At 38.5% G+C, this 21,001-nt stretch overlaps 1 protein-coding gene across 6 annotated transcripts in view; it reads right to left on the bottom strand.

The window, feature by feature from the left end:
• Positions 1–1,061: 1,061 nt before the first annotated feature.
• The window catches only part of mettl15 (methyltransferase like 15), a 46,523-nt gene continuing 26,583 nt past the window's right edge, over positions 1,062–21,001 (bottom strand). For all 6 annotated transcript variants that reach the window (XM_037095203.1, XM_037095205.1, XM_037095204.1 and 3 more), the window contains 4 exons: positions 19,492–19,628; positions 8,040–8,231; positions 6,289–6,467; positions 1,062–1,958 (listed from right to left, as the gene is read on the bottom strand). In XM_037095203.1, the coding sequence (XP_036951098.1) occupies positions 1,549–1,958; positions 6,289–6,467; positions 8,040–8,231; positions 19,492–19,628 (918 nt within the window). In that variant the 3' untranslated portion in view covers positions 1,062–1,548. The remainder of the gene's footprint in view (positions 1,959–6,288; positions 6,468–8,039; positions 8,232–19,491; positions 19,629–21,001) is intronic.

Below are 21,001 nucleotides of genomic sequence, written 5' to 3'. Positions count from 1 at the left end.
GTAATATAGTGAGTATCACACTTCTGTTATCAGTAGATGCTGAATAGTGGTCAAGAGATTGTAACAAAACACACACAGTATATATTAATATCACATTACATCCTGTGTGATGGGGTAAAATGGTGCCAGTACAAAAGCCAAATTAAAAATGTCAAGAAGAAAAAAAAAAAAGGAATATCTTCACTTCAAAAAGTTGGGCATCTCTTGGTGTTTACTCTTCTTTATTTATATGAAAATTGTCACGCATCAGTGGTGAAATGAAGTCGTGAGTAACATTTTCTTACCCGTGCTCACCTTCTGATGTCAACACTGTGATTCAGTAAAGATCATGTGGCAATAAAATAGAAACGCAGTAAAATGTCACGGCATACTCCATCAACAGGAACAGTGATTTGCATCAACTCACATCCACTGATGTCAACAGGGAGAGACATTCAATCTCACGATATGGCATCATTTCATATTAGATTAAAACAGCACATAATTTTAGACACAGTTAAATGTTACTTGCGCCATTTAGTTTCCAAGGTAACAAGAAGGGTATATTTAGAGAGCACTAAACTGAGACAGAAGAAAAAAAAAGTGTTAATAATCTTGATGGAGCAATTACAATTAATCAAAGTCAAATAGTAAAGATGAAAACACCTCATCTGCTTACAGCTGAAGGTGAGAGGATGCTCAAGAACAACCACCCAGCTCATTCAGCACCACTCCTGACACTTGCGTCACTCAGTATTTAGCGCCGTCGCTGATTCACTTGGTACAGTAGAGGTTTCACTTCAGCTTGTCATCAAGGGACCTTCAGGGGAAATACAGACGTCAATGGGAAAAGGTGTTTCATTGTTAAACATGTTCAGCGATTGAGCCACGATAACCTCTGCATGATGTTGAACACTTAACGTTGTCGCTTAAAACAGTATTATAAGGGATCATTACAGGACTCTAGCAAACAAGAGGTGTTTGTAACATAAAACTGTGGTGAGCTTAGATGAATGCACCAAATTGTGAGGCACTTTACAGTCATTTCAAGTACACTATAAAAGACAAAAAGGCAGACAAGACAGAGGTCATTTTTTTTATTTATTTTGGTATAAAAAGCTTTCAATACAATTATTTTGTACGTTACCCCTCAAACTTAACCAGCTTTCATACAACTCTGTGTTGCTCTCACTTAAAAGAACGTAATTACGTAATGCACGTAAATACAAATCCCGGGTTTGTAACAGTTTGTCAGACGTAATGTGTGCGCTAACTACAAATACAACTTATTATGTCAAAACAGTGTTATGTGTTGACAACTTGTATGTTGAAGTAAACATGTATGTAACGCTGTGATCTACCCTCTCACTGAAGTTAGCGGAGTGGCCAAGATAGAGACACCATTCAACCCATTACAAGTCACCGTACCATCAAAAAAGAAGCTGTTATTGTTAGCTATGAAGTGTTTTAATAATGTTGCCTTAACTCTCTTCAGTTTTAGTTGTAAAAAGTTTCTCTTTGTAAAAAAAAACTCCTACGTTTATGAAAAAAGAGAATATAGATGTGTTCTCAACGTCTGAGCACCGCACGTAGTTTAGCAGAGCGTCCTCGAGGATTTTCTTTTACGTCATCCTTTTCAGGGGTGATCACTTTTCTTCGCAGCGGGAGCCAATAATCACTTCCACCATCTTTCTTTTCCTTCCTGGTGGTGTGATTCCTCGAGCTGAAGTGATCTACATTAGACAAGTCGTCCCCCTGGAGGAAATGTTTGACTAGTCTGTCTTCCAGTGAATGGAAAGTGATAACGCAGAGACGTCCTCCAGGTCTCAGTGCTGCCTGGGCAGCATGCAGGCCTGCGATTAGTTCGTTCAGCTCGTCATTCACAAAGACACGCAGAGCTTGGAAAGTCTTTGTGGCGACATGCGTCGGCCGGTTGAGTCGATCTTTCCTTGCGTAGATGACAGCAGCAGGAAATGATCCTAGAGCAAAAGAAATGGTCTGAGAGAGGGGAACTGAAGTATAATGCACTAGAACATTTTTTATTTTTTTTACTGACAACAATATAAAAAAGTCTTGTGGGAAAATGTTGGCTAAGTAGAGGCTAAAAACAAGGCTAGCTTTTAAGTACGCAAGTAGTGGTGCTCATATTTTTTAATGTCAGGAACCCCTAAAATGACACATTTAGACCACAGCTGTATTTCTGTAAGTCATAAAGTTAATAACCAGTTTAAGATTATGTTAAATTAATGTTGTCAATGAATTAAGAAACCACGACAACATACATTTCTTTTCAAAGGGCAAAGTAATATACAGTGCAACACTGTTGGGGGCTGTCAATTCAGCTCGAGAAAGCACGGCACCAGGAAGAGCTGAATTAAAGGGCAACTCCACCAAGTTTGTGTTTACAGTACTTAGGGAGTACTCCTTCTTATGTGAAAATATAGTTTAAAGCCTGTTGTGGCTCCAGAGGAAACTGCATGTCATCTAATTAACTGCCTCCAGTAATGTCACTGTGGCTAAGTTGCATTGTGGGCAATGTAGACACCAGGTTTAAAAGAAGAAGAATTTGTGGTTCTGCTGTATTTGTTTGGATCATTTGTATCTAAACTGTCATTTTCAACATTGTTATGCTGTAATGCTAGACCAGTGGACTGCGTTTAAAATATAGTGCCCACATTACCCATAATGCAACGTAGTAATTGAGTGACATAAATTCAGGAAATGTACCAGATTCCATACAGCTTCCTCTGAAGCTACAAAAATCGTTAAACTATGTTTTCACGCATGCAGAAATACCCTGCGAATACATTTTAATGAGTTACCTTTTAAGTTAAAAGAAAACAAGCACAATAAACATGCAAGTCTCTGAGAACTTTAGCAGGACTAAGTGGCAGGTCCATCAGAGGATCTGTGCGGGCTGGATGGAGATGGCTTATGTGTCACAACATTCCTCTTAAACACTCCTGAACATTTTGTTCCTCCTTTTTTAAAAATGGAGAGTTCTACATGCATGTTCCACGTGCCAGGAAAATCACAGTTATTGTACACCTGCTTGATAGATAACCTGCAGGGTGCAGAATGTATTTGGCTTCAGGTACAAAAAGGTCTGATAAATGAAAAGTATATAAAGTATAGTAAAATGTAAATTTGTGGCACATTACAGCTAAACATTAAATGTATGTATGATGAGTTTGTAAGATCCACCTGATTACCACCACACATCAGGTTAAAGAACAATTAGGAAGTTATATAGACCTAAAGAGAAACTGCAATAAATAGAGTGAGTGATGTGGCATTTCTCTCCTCCCGCACTAAACAGCCCAAGGTGTGACTCACACTGCAATCAATACAATGCCTGCACAGCAAGGACCAGCCCTGGTCTGGCCTCACCAAGCCATATGCTCTCTCTCTAATTCATCTTTCAAAGGTCCTGCAGACAGAACCATGGAGAGAAGAAGAGATTAAGATGTGCACATACGGAGAAAATCAGGTAGTTAAGAAGGAACCACAACATAGGGAATGTATGACACGGAACGTGTGGAGCTAACAACACAAAACACTCCCTGTGCTCTCAATTGTAGACTGCCATATTTGATGTTTGAAGCGTGGATCAACAAAGGCCAGAGCACAGCCACATTTCACAGCAACAGTGTTTAATGCTTTGGTGTGACCGGCCAAACGCAGGTGTTTGTTAAGATCAACAGAATAAATGGAACAGGACAACATGGACACAACTTTGTTTGAGGTAACACAACAGATGTGATCTTAAGAGCCAGAAATCAACAGAAACGTGTGACTGTTGAGGATGATGTGGCAGAGACACAAATCAGAAATTGTTTTGGCTCAGTGCTTCGTCAAACAAGAAAGCTGCACAGTTGGTGCCGGAGCCTTGGTGATGCAGTATGCATGTGGTGAGCAAAGTGGTAGCATGCCAGTTAGCTGCCAGCGAGCAAGCTAGTTAGTTTAGCCGTTCAGCATGCAATAATTACAGTTTATTCAAAATAAGTATTTATACGTTCGATTCCTGTGTCATAACTGACTGCAGATTACGCCTCTTTGTTGAAGCACTTTATACCCTTGCAGGGAAGGTTTATAGAAGACCGGATGTTGCGGGAAAGCTAATAGGCTAAAAGGCGTCCTCCATTTTGGACTTTCTGGCTTTAAGTGCCCTTGAAGGTCAGCACTGTCACTGCCAGGATAGTTTGGAGTTGGTCAACAATGCTAGGTCCAGTGTCAAAAGTCACCAAAGCTTTTATCTGCTCCAGCTCCAGCTGAGTGTATTCTGTATTCTGGTGTTTGGCTGTTGTATGCAGGTGCAATACAGCCATAAGTCCATGTATGAAAGACACAGTTCAGAATGGAATATGTGCATTACACATCCTCTACATCATCCACACTCACACACTAACAGAGTTAAAAACAAGGTGATTATGAATGGTGGTGTAACGTTGCTAAAGCTGACAGGTTTCCTCACTTGAATCCTGCTCCAAGTGTTCAGCAAACAAACTTGGACGGGTTGATTTGGCGAAGCTGCTATTTTTATTTCAATAACGATTAACACAACAAATAGCTCTGCTGCCTTTGCATCTGTTTTTTTATGTCATAACTTCAGATCACTTAAATGCTTTTCATGCCCTTCTTGACCATATTAGCATATAAAAGGACAACACCCACTAAAAAGTCAAAGTCAGAAACATGCTCATGAACTCTTTTGTCAGATTTCTAAAGCACTGCCATGGCTTTTAAGAATCTCAGACCACATTTATAAATGTGATAAACACCCATACTCTACCCTAACCTTCACACCCTATCCTCTAACAATACAACATGAACGTCACACTGCCTCCCATGCTGGCAATAAAGATCGGCACTGGAACATATCGCGTCAGAATTGTCCAATATCAACAGGCCTCTTGGGCTACTGCAATGGTGTTTACAACATACTGGATCATGAATAAAGCTGTGTATGTGCATGGTTCTGTGTGTTTCACTGCTCACTAGAACTGTCAATGAAAAGAGTTAGTGCAATTTACATTTGCGCTGTGTCAGTTGTTCAAGTGATTTTGTTTGTAGCGCTCAAATCAACTGACATAAACATAATCAGTGAAGGTGCCCAACAACCTAAACTAATTATTTTTATTTTCTGATTCTGACTTCACCCTCATTTCCCATGTTAACATCAACAACCCATCATCCACATGTATGCCTGAAGTGAACTGGGTTTTTTCCAGTGTATGTGTGTGAAATGGTGTACCTATGGTTTTTGTGGGTACGAATCTTTTATATTTGGCCTCAGGTATGTGTAGAACTCTAAACCCCTGCTCATTCACACAGCCAAACTAATGCAGTACTTTTATAAAAATGCACAATTCAATTTAAATACAGACTAAATTAAAAGGTTACCCTGTGGATGCACGTAAGTTTAAGTCATAACAAGTCACTCCATTTGCTCCAGTATTTCTCATTTTCATCCAGGAAATTCAACATTTTGGAAAACTACCCACTGCCCTGTAATGTGTCACATATCCCGCATATAAGCGTGACTAAAAGACATTTCTTATATGATGTCTGAACACCACCAGGTCTCTAAACTCACACACACAAGCCCTTTTCATGTCCCTTATAACTGTAAATTCTCTTCCTGTCAGCATCACTGTCACAGTCGGTCATACAGTCCCGCAGGAACTTTCTTAAATCAAGACCTCACTGATTTCTTTTTGAATAAACATTGGCGGTGACTCGCTTTGCTCTTCAAAAAAGATTAAACAGCTGCTCTTACTCACAACTCTTCTCCCAGGGTGACACTGACGCACATACTGCTCTGTGCAATAACTACTGAAACGACACCTCACTTGTTCAGCAGCTCAAATCTGGAGGCATACGGCTAAAAAAAATAAATAAATAAAAACCATCAGTAAAGACAAACAATGTAATCCTGGCTTTATGCATGAGTGTGTCTTGTATGTGTGTGAGCATATGTGGGTGTTTGCATTTGTGTCAGGTGCATGCACATATTTGTGGGCAAAGAAACAGGGGAAATGACGGCTACTGTATTGTTTTCAAGGCATTAGCCACATTCTGTTCCAGCCACCTTGAGCTGCGTCTGTGCCTCAACAAAATGAAGATGCAGAAAAAAGGCACCCAAAACAGAGACAGCAGAGAGGATGGTGACTGAGGTCACAGTCGACGTAATTTTCTGAGACAAATACGTCCCACCGGGAGACAGCCTTAATAACTCCACTCGTGTTTTATTTTCCCCCACAGCCTCCAGAATGCTGCAGGGAATTAATCAGGATAGTGTTGAGCTACCTGCCACCACGCTGGCCAGCTGCTGTGTCCGAGTGATGGGGCTGACACGGCGTGCCTCCACAATGGCTGAAGCTATTTTCCTGGCTTGTCTCTCTTCCCCATATGCAAGGAGGATGGATGCAAGAGCCTGTTGATCTAAGGTATTCACAACGTCAGCAGCGCAGGGCATGTCGGGGTACCTACGCACAAAGAGAAGCCCAATTAAGCTGCTTGACGTCACGTCCTTGCTGACAGTGGCGAATCCTGACAACTCTGAGATACAGCTGAAAACCCTTATAGCTGACAGCTATGAAGAGAATGATTGTAAGGGGTTGAGACGACATGTGCAGCTTGAGCAATAGCTTCTAATGGGGTTATCTTAGCACGCTGATTTACACATTGTAGTGAAATTGAAGAGGGATATATACATATACATTTCTGAACACATTCAAAAAGCATTACTTTACAACACATATACATCCACATAAAAATATTAAAAAAAAGAAATATATACTAATATATATATATACACAAACACAAAAACAAATATATACTGCACATTTATATATGATATACTCTGTGTGTGTGTGTGTGTATATATATATATATATATATATATATATATATATAAATATAAATTATATTTATATATATATATATATATATATATATATATATATATATATATATATATATATATATTTATAAATATATATATATATATATAAATATATAAAAACACACACACACACACACACACACACAAACATATAAGTATAGACTGGTATATACACAAACATACCACACATTGCATAAGTCTATCTATCTATCTATCTATCTATCTATCTATCTATCTATCTATCTATCTATCTATCTTTCTTTCTTTCTTTCAGTTTAAATTAAGTTATCATTAAACAACTGTAACAAAGAAATCTCCTGAGCAGGACATTTTGTTGTTATTATCAGCAACTGTATGATGAAAACACTTTTGTCTCTTGGACACTTCAGCAATGTTCTTAATCACCAGCAGCTTCAAATCACATCACTGTCTCTTCAAAGTCTGTCATTACATTTAATTTTCCCAAAAATTCTGAAAGCGCAGTTTATTACTGTGAATTCAACAATTTGTGATAAATATGCAACATAGTTTTGTTACATAGCCAAATTTACAAAATTAGCTGCATTATATATTTAATTTTGTGGTCATCTCACAACCTACCTTGCCAAAATTCAAAATATGAGGGTTTCTTTGATATTCAACCCCAATAGCTGAAGTATTGCTCGAAAAAGTTTGTGGTCCCGATTGAATTTAGGGAAAGTTCTCCTTCATGGTTACCAGAAATCAAGGCCGAATGTTTGTCAGAGGTGGGGCATGAACTGAGGTCTTTGTGGTCAAACCCACAGATTTTGTACATATAATCTTGTATCTGATGTCTCCCTGAGAGTTTTTGTAGTGATCTAAAATCACTCTTTTCCTTAATGTATTGCATTACCACAATAACAAATTCAAGTTTGTTTTGTAAAGTTTGTCACTTTTAAATCTTACCAACAAATTTAGGAAAAAAATAATTCAAATAAAAACTATGAGCTGACTTTTTTTTTCTTTATATAATAAACAGTGAGAAATAGGGCGATTTTAAGACACTAGTGATTCTGATTATCCAGCAACTCCCAGTCTAGTCTGGTCTAGTGTTCATTTACAGTGGGTCCCAGTTATTCAAACTAAGTTCCATCATCCTTCCTGAACAACCTTTATGATGAAAATCTCTTACCTCACTCCATCCATTCTCATATCCAAGGGCCCATCCTTGCTGAGGGAGAAGCCTCTCTCCGCCTGATCCATCTGCATGGAGGAGCAGCCAGCATCCAACAGGACAGCATCAATGCTGCCTGGCTTAATATTTACATTAGACATCAGGGCTTCAAGCTCGCTGAACCGGCTGAGCAATGGTTTCACACGACCACTGAAGAAAGAATGGAGGGAAAGGAAATGAATAGCACACTTGGACATTTGGAATTAGAAAATAAATGGTAAATTATTTGTATCTAGTGCTGTTAAAAGTACTGTAGTTTCATTTCAGTTTCATTAGCATGCAGCTAAATAACAACATTCCTTTCAGGAGTTAAGAGGATCATGGGAACTGAAAATGGTGAGTAAATAAGAGAAAATTAAAGCTGCAAGCAGCGATAAACGGGCCCTTGCAGTCCACGTGCATCAGGGCATGCTGCCGTCAGGGTGTGCCTTGTAGATGTATTGAGGGAAAGACCCTCTACAGGTTTGAGCAATTTGGAGTAGATGATAAGTTTTGTCCACAGATGCTACTTTCAAAGTTTGTTGCAAATCGGTCAAATGGCCTAGGAGTAGTTCGAAAAAGCAAGTTTATCATTTTTGTTATAGAGCCTTAGTGGCTCATGGGGAAGTAGTCACCTGGGTTTCATGTCATTCGGACAGACCGATATGGAGATATGCAACACTTTACATATTTGATATGTGTTTTGAGCAAAGACGTACAGGAATTTGTTATTTCATAACTTCACTATTGTTTGGAATATCAAAATTGTTTTAATAACTTTTTGTCAGGAGAGTCCACAGATGCTGTGTGCAAAGTTTCATGGAAACCGGTGAAATCGTCTCGAGGAGTTCGAAAAAGTAGGTTTGCGACATATCGCGAATTTGTGAAAACAGCGGTTGGCAGGAATGGGCCTCTATGTACCAAAAAACACATTTCATGCCTAAATTGAACTTAAAACTTAAAATACTCTTGTGATATTTAGGGTTAGGGTTTAAAAGCATGTTAAAAATTTTTAGCACTGATTGTCAAAATTAAATATTATACTATTTTTGACCAAATACCTCAATATCAAGAATGCTTCAGTATAGTAGGGACTTGGTACTTTCACAAAATATCAACACAATGCGATTTTTGATAAAATCACCAGTAATGTGAATATAATGATTAAGTGGGTAAAGGCAAGTATTAGAACAAGTAGAACAGTCTGAAATGTCATTACATTACAGTAACACAGCCTTTAAAAATGGAAAAAGAGTACATTTTTGCCACGTCTCTATATATCTATAACAATATCCAAAGTTCAAGACAGTATAGTCTCTCGATACAGATAGCCTGTGTATAATGCAGTTTTTTGTTCATGTCTTCCAATTTCTAAAAATGAAATGAATGCCTAAATTTGGTTTTAATTCCAGCCATGTTTTATGTGATAAATGTTCTAAAAACAGGTTGGGGAGGTAAAAAAAAAAGAAACAACAAAAAAACAGACATTGTTTCACATACAAAAACAGTGGGAGTTGTTAGGTTTATCAGCTTGCTGCGTTCTGTGTGTTTCTACTGTCAGTTACACCTTGGAGTGCCCCAGTACAACCACAGTCTGACCTGCTGACCACAGAATGCTACACTGGAACAGTCTGAGGGTTAGCAGCTGTGTGCAAGGGCACCTCAGCCCTGTGCCTTGACTCAGGTATGACGGAGCAGAAAGCGTTGCTATTTACTTCATCTAACCACAATGGAAATGGTAAGTGAAGTCCCCCCTTCAACTTGTGGAAGATATCAATATTGTTTTTCTATAGATCACGGTTTGCCATACAGACATTGTAGAGGAAAAACATCCACATTCAACATCAGGTAAATCAAGATTATTTTAGGCGGACATGTTCATGGGAGGACTATGTGAGATATACAAAATCAATGGAGACCCACAATAGCCTGAGTAACATTCCAGTCAACCTTTCAATCCAGAGTCGGGTATTTCCAGGGAAGCAAACTAACCATCTTAGCTGGCCTACTGAGATCCTTCCTTGTCACCTAGCGGAACCATGTGTACTCAGTCACTTCCTCATGCACGAGTGGTGAGATCCTCCAGCTACACTCATGCATTTTTCATGTGACCTTTTAACATTGTGTGAACAAAGATGATGGCAGAAGAGAGCAACAGGAGTTACCATCTATACATCAGGAGGAAAAAGGTCTACTCTAGCCTTCTCCGCCCTTCTGGTTTACCTTGAGGTTTCCAGTGAAGTTAGTGACTCTTAAACATAAGAGATCACAAACATCTGATTGTCTTTTCTAACAACTCCCTTTGTACATCACAGACCCAATGCAAAAGCTTAGCTGCTGAAGTTAAACCATCCTTATGCAGCACTCAATGTGTAGTCAGTATGAGGTCGAACATGCATTTTTAATCGGTTCTAAAAGTTACGTGGAACCCATCAGAGAGGGAAGTCCTTCTCTGGTGGTGTGACCCCTGGTGAAGGATATGTGACTGCCCACATGACTCTGGGACATCTTAAACATTTTCTGGTTCCACATGTCTTATCCGACTCCCAACTACTGATGAACCTAATTTTCAGTTTTCCCACTGCCAAAAGAAGCATTTGTTGGTAAAATAAGAATGAACATACACATTCTCTTTGTCTAGCCATTCATTAATGCTGACAAGTTTTCAAGCCTCACACAACTAATGTCAATTTTCCAATCACGTGTGCTGGCTCCGCTGCACGGAATGGATGTGCTTTTTCCAGTGCAACACTGAAGAGGCTTGTCTCGATTGGTGGGTCAAATGAGCGGCTGTAAACACTCATCCACCCTATCCTATCAAAGGAAAGCCGCTAACAAAGCTCAGCTAATTCAGGAAAAACAAACAAATAGCACTATAAGCAGACAGTCAAAAGCTGTGGCCATACTGTCTTTTTGCTAAGGGTTCCTAACTGAGTGAAATGACTCAGAAGTATCTAAGTGGCAGCCACGAATCATCTCAACGCTATGGAAAGGTGCTTCAATGCTTCCCTTGTATCTCCTTTAGCATATAGGGTAAGCTCGACAATCTTTCAAGAAAGGAAAGACGACAATGCTGTCTCATAATTCCTTGCAGCTTCAGCATAAGTGATTCCCTCAGCACTGCAGTTGTATTTTCCTAAGTCCTTATGAATGACTTTTCACATCTTTCCTTGCACTATTCCCCAGCAGCCAACAACTATTGTGCTCTCTTGGCTCTAACAGCTATCTAACAACAGACAACTCTTTAAACATTTTAACCAACCAGAAGCTGAAGTGGACTGCAGTCATTCTTATGCTGCCTACACAGAATACATTGTATTGTTCGTTATTGTACCAATGGCTCTAACAGCTTTGGTAAACAACAGCACCTGGTTCTGTTTTAACCCCCATGTTAACATTAGCTAGCACTGGCTAGCTGTGATCAAATTATTTTCTTCCTGTGAAAAATACAGCGAGTCTCTGCTCTTACATGTCCGCAGTGCACTTTCAAATGCTTCAGTGAATCAGATTTTTTTTCCATCTAGGAATGGAACTAGGAATCTGTGCACATAGATTGAGTCACTGTCAACACATGTGCCTCCATCTGGCAATGGCTTGCTGTTTTTAGTGTATGCCATCCATGCATAAGCTAGACCACAACAGCCACATAGCGCTCATCACACAAACTCCCATTGACTCTCTCTTTCTACTTATCACAAAGGGTTGGCTTTTAGGCGCACTGGTGCACCTCCACATACATTTAAGACAGAGTATCTGTAATACCACAGTAGTTGCAAAATGCAAGTGAAATTCTTGCATACAGGAGTCATACAAATGTAGGAATTGTCATTAGCGTCTAAGTGGCTACTGCTGTTTTGGTTCTGTATAGCTTTATTGTGCTAGTGTATTTATTTAGTTAATCACCAAGAATGTACTTTAAATATTTCCGGAAGGGAAAAAAAAGCTTGATACAAGATAATAAGGGTGTGGCAATAAGAGTGCCTGGTATCAATCGATTTAAAGATAACGCAGAAGGTATCTAGACCCTTCTATAGAAAATATTTTACTACATTTCAAACATTTCGTCTTTATGTACACAATAATGACTCCACGTTTCTCAAGATTAACTAGGGGCATTCAGGGAAAGAACACAAATTGGCAGGTCCTCTATTTCAAAACCCACTGAAGACAAAATGGCAAGGGAGCATCTCACCCACGCTGCCAGGGGCCTCCTTTGCTTTGCTGTTGTTATTCACTATCCTGCACAGCAATTGATTTGTTAAAAAATCTATAGTAAAGGCTTTGTTGTTCTCTCTCATCACCTGCGCAATCCCTTCCTGCCACTGCCTCCTCAGTAGCACTCAACCCACCATCTCCAATTTCTGCTTTTTTTTTTATATTTTTTTTTTTTATTCGTTATGCAAAGTAGCAGTACAAACTGTCTTGTTGGTGAGATTTTAAAATTTTCTAGTTCATTGGTTTAAGAACATTTTAGCCATTGAGGATTCAAGTGGAAGCCGCCGGGTCTGAAAAGTGAAGCAAATGCAGAAGTGCCTAAAACCTGCATTTTTAATAATGGCCAGCAGGAGGCAACTTCACTGGTTTAAAAAATAAGTTCAATTGTATAGAAATCTATGAGAAATGACCCTAGTTCTAAAAGGGTCAACGGTCAAATCTAGTGAATTTGACCATTGCTGATGATGACTCTGAGACTGAACCAAACTGCAAACATGCCACTATAAAACAAAAACAAGGTGCTGAAGAGGCTCTACAATGCTTCAGAGTTGATGCTGAAATATGCTTCTCCAGGCTACACATGAGAAAAGAGTGGACATAGATGACTCAGAGACTCAGATTCAAATTTCCTTTTCTATCCATAACCTTTACAGATTTATCTAACCGTAAATCACACTTTAATTTCTTACTTTTCAAAGACTGTAACATGCTAGGTCAGTTAGCTTGAACATAGTACCCCAAAGAATAATTTTTAGATCAAAAATGATTGGGGTATTTTTTATTTATTTTTTACTCTACATAAAAGAGCAAAACATTTATTATTAGAAATATTACACAATAGTAAATATATCACATATTGACATCAGATTTTCAATGATGCCAAAAAGATGCCAATGCGTCACCAGTTAAATGCTTGGGGCATGTGAGTTGGGATATTTATCATTATTCTAAATGAATAATCAACATTATCATAATTCTATTCAATACTTTTTACAATACATAGTGCAGTTAGCTAACAGCTAACAATCGTGTGTGAGTGTTTGGCTCATTTGTCAGTGGCTGAAAGTGTCAGCAGACATAGAGATGGAGTGACGGAACAGACCTCCACTGACTGGTGGGCCGTGCCTGCTGGAGAAACCAAGCTTTCCAACAAATGTTACACAAGATAGGACTGCGAGAAAAAAAAAGACTAAATTCCCTGGGTTCTTATGTGAGATGGTCTATGCAGAGTACATTATCTGCGTAACTGAAGGCATGAAACATTTTTGTGGTGCTGTAAACACCAGTCAGCATAGTAACAGGCAAATAGGGTTGAGAGCAGCGAGGAGGGAAGAGTTTATCTTCAGAGAGAGTGGGAACCCATGGCTTTATTTGGGGGTGACTTTGAGGAAGTTCATGTTTTGCTTCATTACGTCATACTGTACGTGATGAAGCAGTGTTCCCAGCCTTGTTGAGCATAAATGGAAAAAAAAAGTGATACATCTTAAATTACTACTAATCTGACACCTAAGAGATATCTGTCTTTTTAATATACAATATATACTTAATATATTCGTATAAATCATTTTATTCACAAACAACAACGTATTTTCAAGTCTTGTAATAGCTAGCTATTATTCAATACTGAAAGTTCTGTCATGGTAATAAAAGGCTTGTAATGACCTGCATTTATGCTTTACCAAATGACTTTTTAATTACTTAATTAAAATTCTGAAGTCGGTGCGTCCGCCCACACGCAGGTGATTCCACTACACACTGCGACTTCTTCTACATGTTTTTGTAAGCCACTGAAGGATTTAAAAATATGCAAAACAGTTACATAACATTTTTAAATTATTAACTTCTTTATGTGGCTTAGACACAGAGTTGGAGATATAAATGCCTTATGTAAGGTCTTATATTATTAAAGAGGACAAGTTTCAGTGGTGTATGTGCTGAGGTCCAAGTGTGGGCTCATAATTGCTTAAGAGATCTGAGCTATTTATAGTCCTAGCACCCCACAACATTGACATCATGCAATTTTTTTTTTTATCCTGGCACCTCAATGGATCAAACTTACACTGAATATGATTTAATCTGAGATACTCCAAAGCTCTGCATAACAGGTTATGTGACGAACCAGTGACATTTAACATTAAAATCGAGTGCTGATAATACTAGCGTGAGTGAACAGTACAGCAGAGCATTCGTCTTCATTTCCCATTGGGCTGTACCATCTTTTAAAGTGATGACACCACTTACCAGGTAAAATGGTATGTCATGAGTTTTAATATGATATATTTGATATTACTTAGCCACACCAGCAAGGATGACAGTTTGTCGGTTGTTGGCTCACCGTTGTCCAGACACTTTAACCATTTAACACTATTTAACAATTTTGAAGATCACTATTCAAAATGACCATGAAATGTAGTCGAGATGTTTAAGTTCCCACCAGGATCAACTGTAATAACTTTGGTAATGCCTTAGCTCATAGGGCGCCATCTCTAGGTGAAGTCTTTATTCTGTCATCCATTATTAGCAAAACTACTGATACTCGCATCAGCATCATCCCCACTACCCATAATTCATACAAGTTTGACAGTTGTGCGGCCCATGTTGATTTGTCCTCAACATTGAAGGGTTATTTCTCTTCAATCTCTAACTTTGTTTCTCTCCTATCTGGACATTTATGGGGAGGATTCATAAAACCTTTCACTACTGCTTTTTTTTCCATCTCAAGTTGAAACATTTTCACCTTGTGCAGACAGTTCTTTGTGTCAAGTTACACTGCCCTGTGGAAATTTCCTATCTATTCGTGTCTTCCAATTCCATTTTCTCTGCAATCATGCGGTCTCTAAAATGTATCTTGCACTGAACTATTTTATCTTATTTAAAACATGTTCTGTTTTTTAATGTGCACATTTCAGCAATTCATGAAGCAAACATACAACTTTTTTTTTAATCAAACAACTTCTCTTATGTGACATTAATGTAGAGCAGAAACGATACTCGAGTAACTCGAATCATTCGATTACAAAAAATGGTCGAAGCAAAATCTTTGCCTCGAGGCTTCGTTTAATTCCTATCACCCACTTTATGTGGCCTGCTTAGCTCAGGGATCATTTTTCCACACGGACTGTTATTGCTGACACACACCGCAGCATTCAGAATGTAGTTGGCGCAATGGCAGAGAGCCAAGAAGCTGTCCATAAAAGACAGAGAATGTCCAAAGTTTGAGATCATTTCACACTTAAAAAAGAAGATAACAAAGTGCAATGAGTGTACTGCACAACAGAACTGGTGTACCACAACAGCATGTCAACAATGATTCAACATCTGAACCGAAAGCATCCAGTTGTTAACACCAGCTCACCAAGCGTCGCCAACACAAGGTAATGTAAACATTGATGTTAGCTAATTTAACTTAGCTTACCATTGCCAGTTAGAACGTATGGTATATGTAGAGGCTGTAGCCTGATGTCGGTATCAACTAGATGTCAAGTTGTGGGAACTAATTTGTGTTAAATTGCAAGAGAGTAATAACCTCACACACACACGCACACACATCTCGTCTCTCTCAAGCTCCCTCACGCACATATACACACACAAACCAACACATACCCTTACTCTCAGTGTTAGGAATGGTTGGAATAAATACCTGTATGTTTTATTCAGGAATAAAAGCCAACTGCTTGGTCCATTTAAAAGGCCTGTCATTTTCGTTGCATTGCATTATTTTTATTGGATTACTTGATTAATCGATGGGATAATCGGTGGGATACTCAATTCTCAAAAATATTCGATAGCTGCAGCCCTACATTAATGATCCACTTGATAATAATTTTACTGGATGAAAGGAAAAAAAATCTATACTTCTCAAAAATACAAAACATACATTTTATTGGAATATCTACATTATTAACAATCCTTTTTATCAAACCAGTGGTAAAATATATGTACATTATAGAGTATAGGTAAAAAACCATCGTCACTGCATTAGACAATGAAATGTTCCTGGAGCTTTGGGATTTCTAGTTGTACCTTGTGTTGAAATGTAATTTTTGTCAAATCAAAGCTAACAATGAATCTTCAGTGATAATTAAGACACTGTTCAGTTTGCATGAAACATAAAATATTGTCTACATTTAAGTATTTCCTCATAAACCTTCCACCAAAAATATTTCCTTGCATTCACTTGTTCTTGTGAGAGAAGAGAACACTCAGAGAGGACATCAGGAACCTCACAGCAGCCTCAGTCTGAGCGCATGCTCGTTCAACACGATGCTGCCTCTTCACAAATCAAGCCTGAAATATTCCCTTGTGTTGACCTGCTCAGATCCTTTACCTGCGTCACTGAAGCCTGAGACAAGATGCTGATTGATTGCTTTCAGCAGGGGAGCAGTGATGAAAATATCTACAGTCCAGCGAAGAAAAAAAAAAAAAAAGAAAAAGGCTACAAACACAGATCCAACAAACAGGTTTGTCTTTAGAAATGTGTTTTATTCAAAATTTCAATTTGTGCTACCCTAGTTGACCTAAGGAAGGTTATAAAAAACAATTCACAATTAAAGCGACAGAAAAATTGTGAACTTGCAGCTTAGTGTCTGTTATAACTTATTTGTCTCTTGGAAAAGACTGTTAAACACTCCCCTGCTGTTATTTGTTATCATCTTGTTTCCTGGTTCAAAACCTTGTTTGAAAATGTTGCCTCACAGATAAGGAAAGTTTCCAAATATGGAAATCTACACTTCCCTGGATGTTAGTGATGGGTGATTGATTGATTGACTGATTGAGGTTATTAATCGACTAGATAGAAGTGAGTGAAGGGCAGAATTGTGTGTTTTACACAATGCAAAGATGTAACACTTGGCTTTCTTTTGTCTCCATTAAAAAACAAAAAGATCACACCAACTGTGTCGCTCATCTCATTTTGCAAAGCACTACACTGGCCAGTCATTTAAATCCAAGTGTACATTTCTGGTGGATTATTTTTACCCTTTTTACACTGGACAAGACACAATTACAATGTAATTTTTCCATTAACATTACTATTGTCATAAATAAAGCTAACATAATGTATTTCTCCTCTGCAATACTTTTCTAGGGTTTAAAATCCTGTCTATGATAATTATTACATATGGTTCAGCAGTGATTTGCCATCTGATTAGCCCTTAAATACATAATCTGTACAAGCTGAACTGGATCATATTTAAAATCCTATCAGTACTTTAAACAACAGGCCCGCAGCAACGCAGCCTGTCGCATTTTACCATGGGGCTGTTTTTGGTCTGAGTCCCTCCTAAGAATGCCCTGGTCTCCTTCCTGTGAAGCTGGCTTCTAGCTACATCGATAGAATCCACTAGCGCCAAATAAAAACAGTGCTGTTGATGAGTTCAATGTAGACTCGCAGACATTACAGTTAAATTGGTGAATTAATGGCTGAAAATTACACTGATGGGACAGCTACTACATGACTTGCTAATGATTGGTTAGGACAAAACTAAACGCCAAAAAAAAACCCTCTTTCTCTTTTCTTTTCGTTGTATCTGTTACAGTGACAATAAAGATTTTCTATTCTATAACATTTTCATTACATCCTCATTATGTGGACTGATTCTGATCTGAAGTATAGATTTGTCAAATTCTATTAAACAGGAAAAAAAACACAGTAAACGAAACAAACCCCCAAAAAACACGTAACATGACATTTCAAAAGAAAGATTCAACTAAACCAGAGGAGCTACAGCCTTCAGACAAACTGTACAGTATCACAGTAAGTGATAACATTATTGAAAGCGGGTGCAAATTGTTTTAGGATAATTTTCAATGAACCAAAAGACAAAGTAACCAAAGTATTCAATTGTTTTATTATCTTGATGTGATAACCATGCAAACAGTTAATCTTCTATCACATCAGTCTGTGTGACTCTATAATATGGAGTATGTATATAATACTGGACTTACATGTGGGCATATATAGTCTATATGCCCACATGTAAATCCAGTGTTGCCTCACTTTGCTTTTCAAAAAAATCGTGGTTTCTTTTGAGATTTATAACATTTATAACATCAGCTTCGAAGCCGAAGGGAAGTCATAGCAACAAGAATGGTGAAAAGCAGAGAATAGCGAGGCTCCACATGTGGAAGACAAATCCCATTGAAGAGATGGATGAATGTCTTTGAGGGAACAGAGAGTAACTTTCTTAAGCCTGATGCTTTTTAATAAAACGCTCAGGGGTGAAATGACTCTTTGTGTCCTGTGGAACTGGGTTCAGATTCACTCCAACACTCAACAGTTTGCATCGAGGTTATACTTTCCTTAAGACATGGGAGCACAGAGGAGAAAGAAAATCCTCTCATGCACTGCGTAGGCTGCCAGGGTCTTTTACTCAGGCTTCCAATAATATTGGTTAATTGCTAGATTTCTCTAGCTTCTCTCAACTTGCATCACGAGTAGGCGTGGAAGAGTTTACAGCAGGGGTATATTGCTGCTGACAGAAAACAGTGTTCTCATTCTCTCTCTCTCTTAATTGTCATTCCCTGCTCACAGGCACAGTGCTCTGGCAGATTCCCTTGAGAGAGGTTTCCCCAGAATCTACGTAAAAGGATTCCTTCCCACGCCATGGTCTTAGGAACATCTCATTTTCATCCACCCGCGCCTTGCTGATGCACACACACCCTCCCTCTCACCCTGGCATTGTGTCCTCGTGTCTCCCTGTTCTCTCACTCTCATGTTTTCTTTTCCTTTTTTTTCTCTCCCGCTCGACTTCTTAACTTCTCCAGGCTCCTCTTTACTCACACCCCCCCCCCCCACTCATTTCTTATAGATCCTCCGTGGGAGGCAGCATCTCCCTCACACTGCAGGCGTGGGCCCTTACTCTGACAAATGACATGCCGGGCCCACCAGCTTTGCGTGGGGGGAGAAAAGCTTTAAGTTAAGAAGGAGAAATGGATTTGATTGGATGGTGGAACTCACGGGCTGTATGTTGGCGAGCAGTATCTGATCGGGGCTCCGGCAAGAAGTGAGAAATACAAGGAGAACTGCAATACTATATCACACCTACGGTATGTTTTAACAAATAATGACCACAAACCAAACATTGCTCAAAATGGTCCAGCTGTCAGCTGAGACCATAAAAATGTATGGCCAAAACATGATATAGTATAAACATTTGTCTAGACAGCTTATAACATAAGCTTTAACTTGTTGATATTTTTTCAATAAATCACTTACAAGTGTTCCTTGGCTAGCTGCTCAGCAAGAGAAATGGCTGTAGGATCTCGGTCTAGGGCCAGCACTGTGACTTCAGGAACCGTATTCAGTATGGCTTTGGTATGACCACCACCTCCAAATGTCATGTCCAGGACCACCTACATGTAAGAAAGCAAGAAGACAACACATTCATCTCACACCACGACTCCATATACACTGTTAATTATCAATGTCATCATCATCTTTTACTTACAATGTTAAGTTTTCAGTGTTTTAAGTGTTTTAAAGGGGCTCTGTGGAACGTCTGTGTTGTGCTGGAGGCCGGTCGTTAGTTTATGTTAGCAAACTCCATCTCTCAACTAACGATCGCTACTGTTGCTCTCTGTTAGCAGAGTGTCAGTGGCTCTGATCCACAGTCCAGCCGCATTAAACAACCTAAACAAATCGTCCATAGGCTTGTATAGGCAACTGAGAGAAATGTTGAAGGTGTCATTTTTCACATCAATTTACAATTGCACACTACGGCAAATAAAAAAAGGAACTAATGCATGAAATTTACTGCAAATTGTTAAGTAGAGCCCCTTTGAGACACAATGGTGCACTTAAAAGTGTCATATAAACCTGATGTTTCTCAATCTGTCCTATCTCTTAATTACAAGTACTGTATTAAGGCTGAAATTAATTCAGAATTAACTTCCTCAATATAAGTAGATTGAACTGGGTGGTCTTTGCAATTCAATAATGGAAGATTGATGCTTAAAATTCAATTATAAATCTTGCATGATTGCACTTTTTCCCCCCAGTCATATTTAGTTTTTGCCTTGCATTTTGCTTCCAAACTACTACTGTGAAGTTCATGCTTGGACTGATGAGGAAATGGATTATTGGCTCACACTGCAATATTTACTTTTGAATAAGCTTACATTAGGTGCCACCTTATAATATCCATAATTAATTAATGTCAAATCGAAAGAAAAACTTCGGTTCATAGCTATTTCATAGTTAACAAAGGTTATAAACATCAAAGTACAACATACAGTAGAAGCTGTATCATAGTCATATAAATAATGCTTATAGATCAACTACACAGTATTTAATTACATAAGTAAATATTGATTGTGCAATGTACAGAATGGCTATAGAATCATATCATTAGATTGGTTCCTTGTAAACCTTTGTATCACTGTATTATTTTGGCATGCAAATTAAGACAATTTTGTTAAAATATATTAATATTAATAAGCTGCTTTTAGCCACAAACCCACAGTATTATCACCTGCCTCCCTTTGCTCTACAGAGCATTTTGGTTCATTCTGCTCATTCTTTTGATTTAACAGCCCAAACTTAACAGAATTTTGATTCACTCCGATGGCTCTCAGTTTAATTTCCATCAGCAAGAGGGCAAAGCTCTGATAAACCCCAGCATTTGAGCAAGGACATTTGTAAGTGGAGGTGCACATGCTGTATTCATGTCATACTGGAAGTAATCAGAATTATGATATTCCAACTTTTATATAGCGTTTGTTTCAAC

The sequence above is a fragment of the Acanthopagrus latus genome, chromosome 4 (genome assembly GCF_904848185.1).
Source record: "Acanthopagrus latus isolate v.2019 chromosome 4, fAcaLat1.1, whole genome shotgun sequence".
NCBI lineage: Eukaryota > Metazoa > Chordata > Actinopteri > Spariformes > Sparidae > Acanthopagrus > Acanthopagrus latus.
This window is presented reverse-complemented; position numbering and strand designations above follow the sequence as displayed.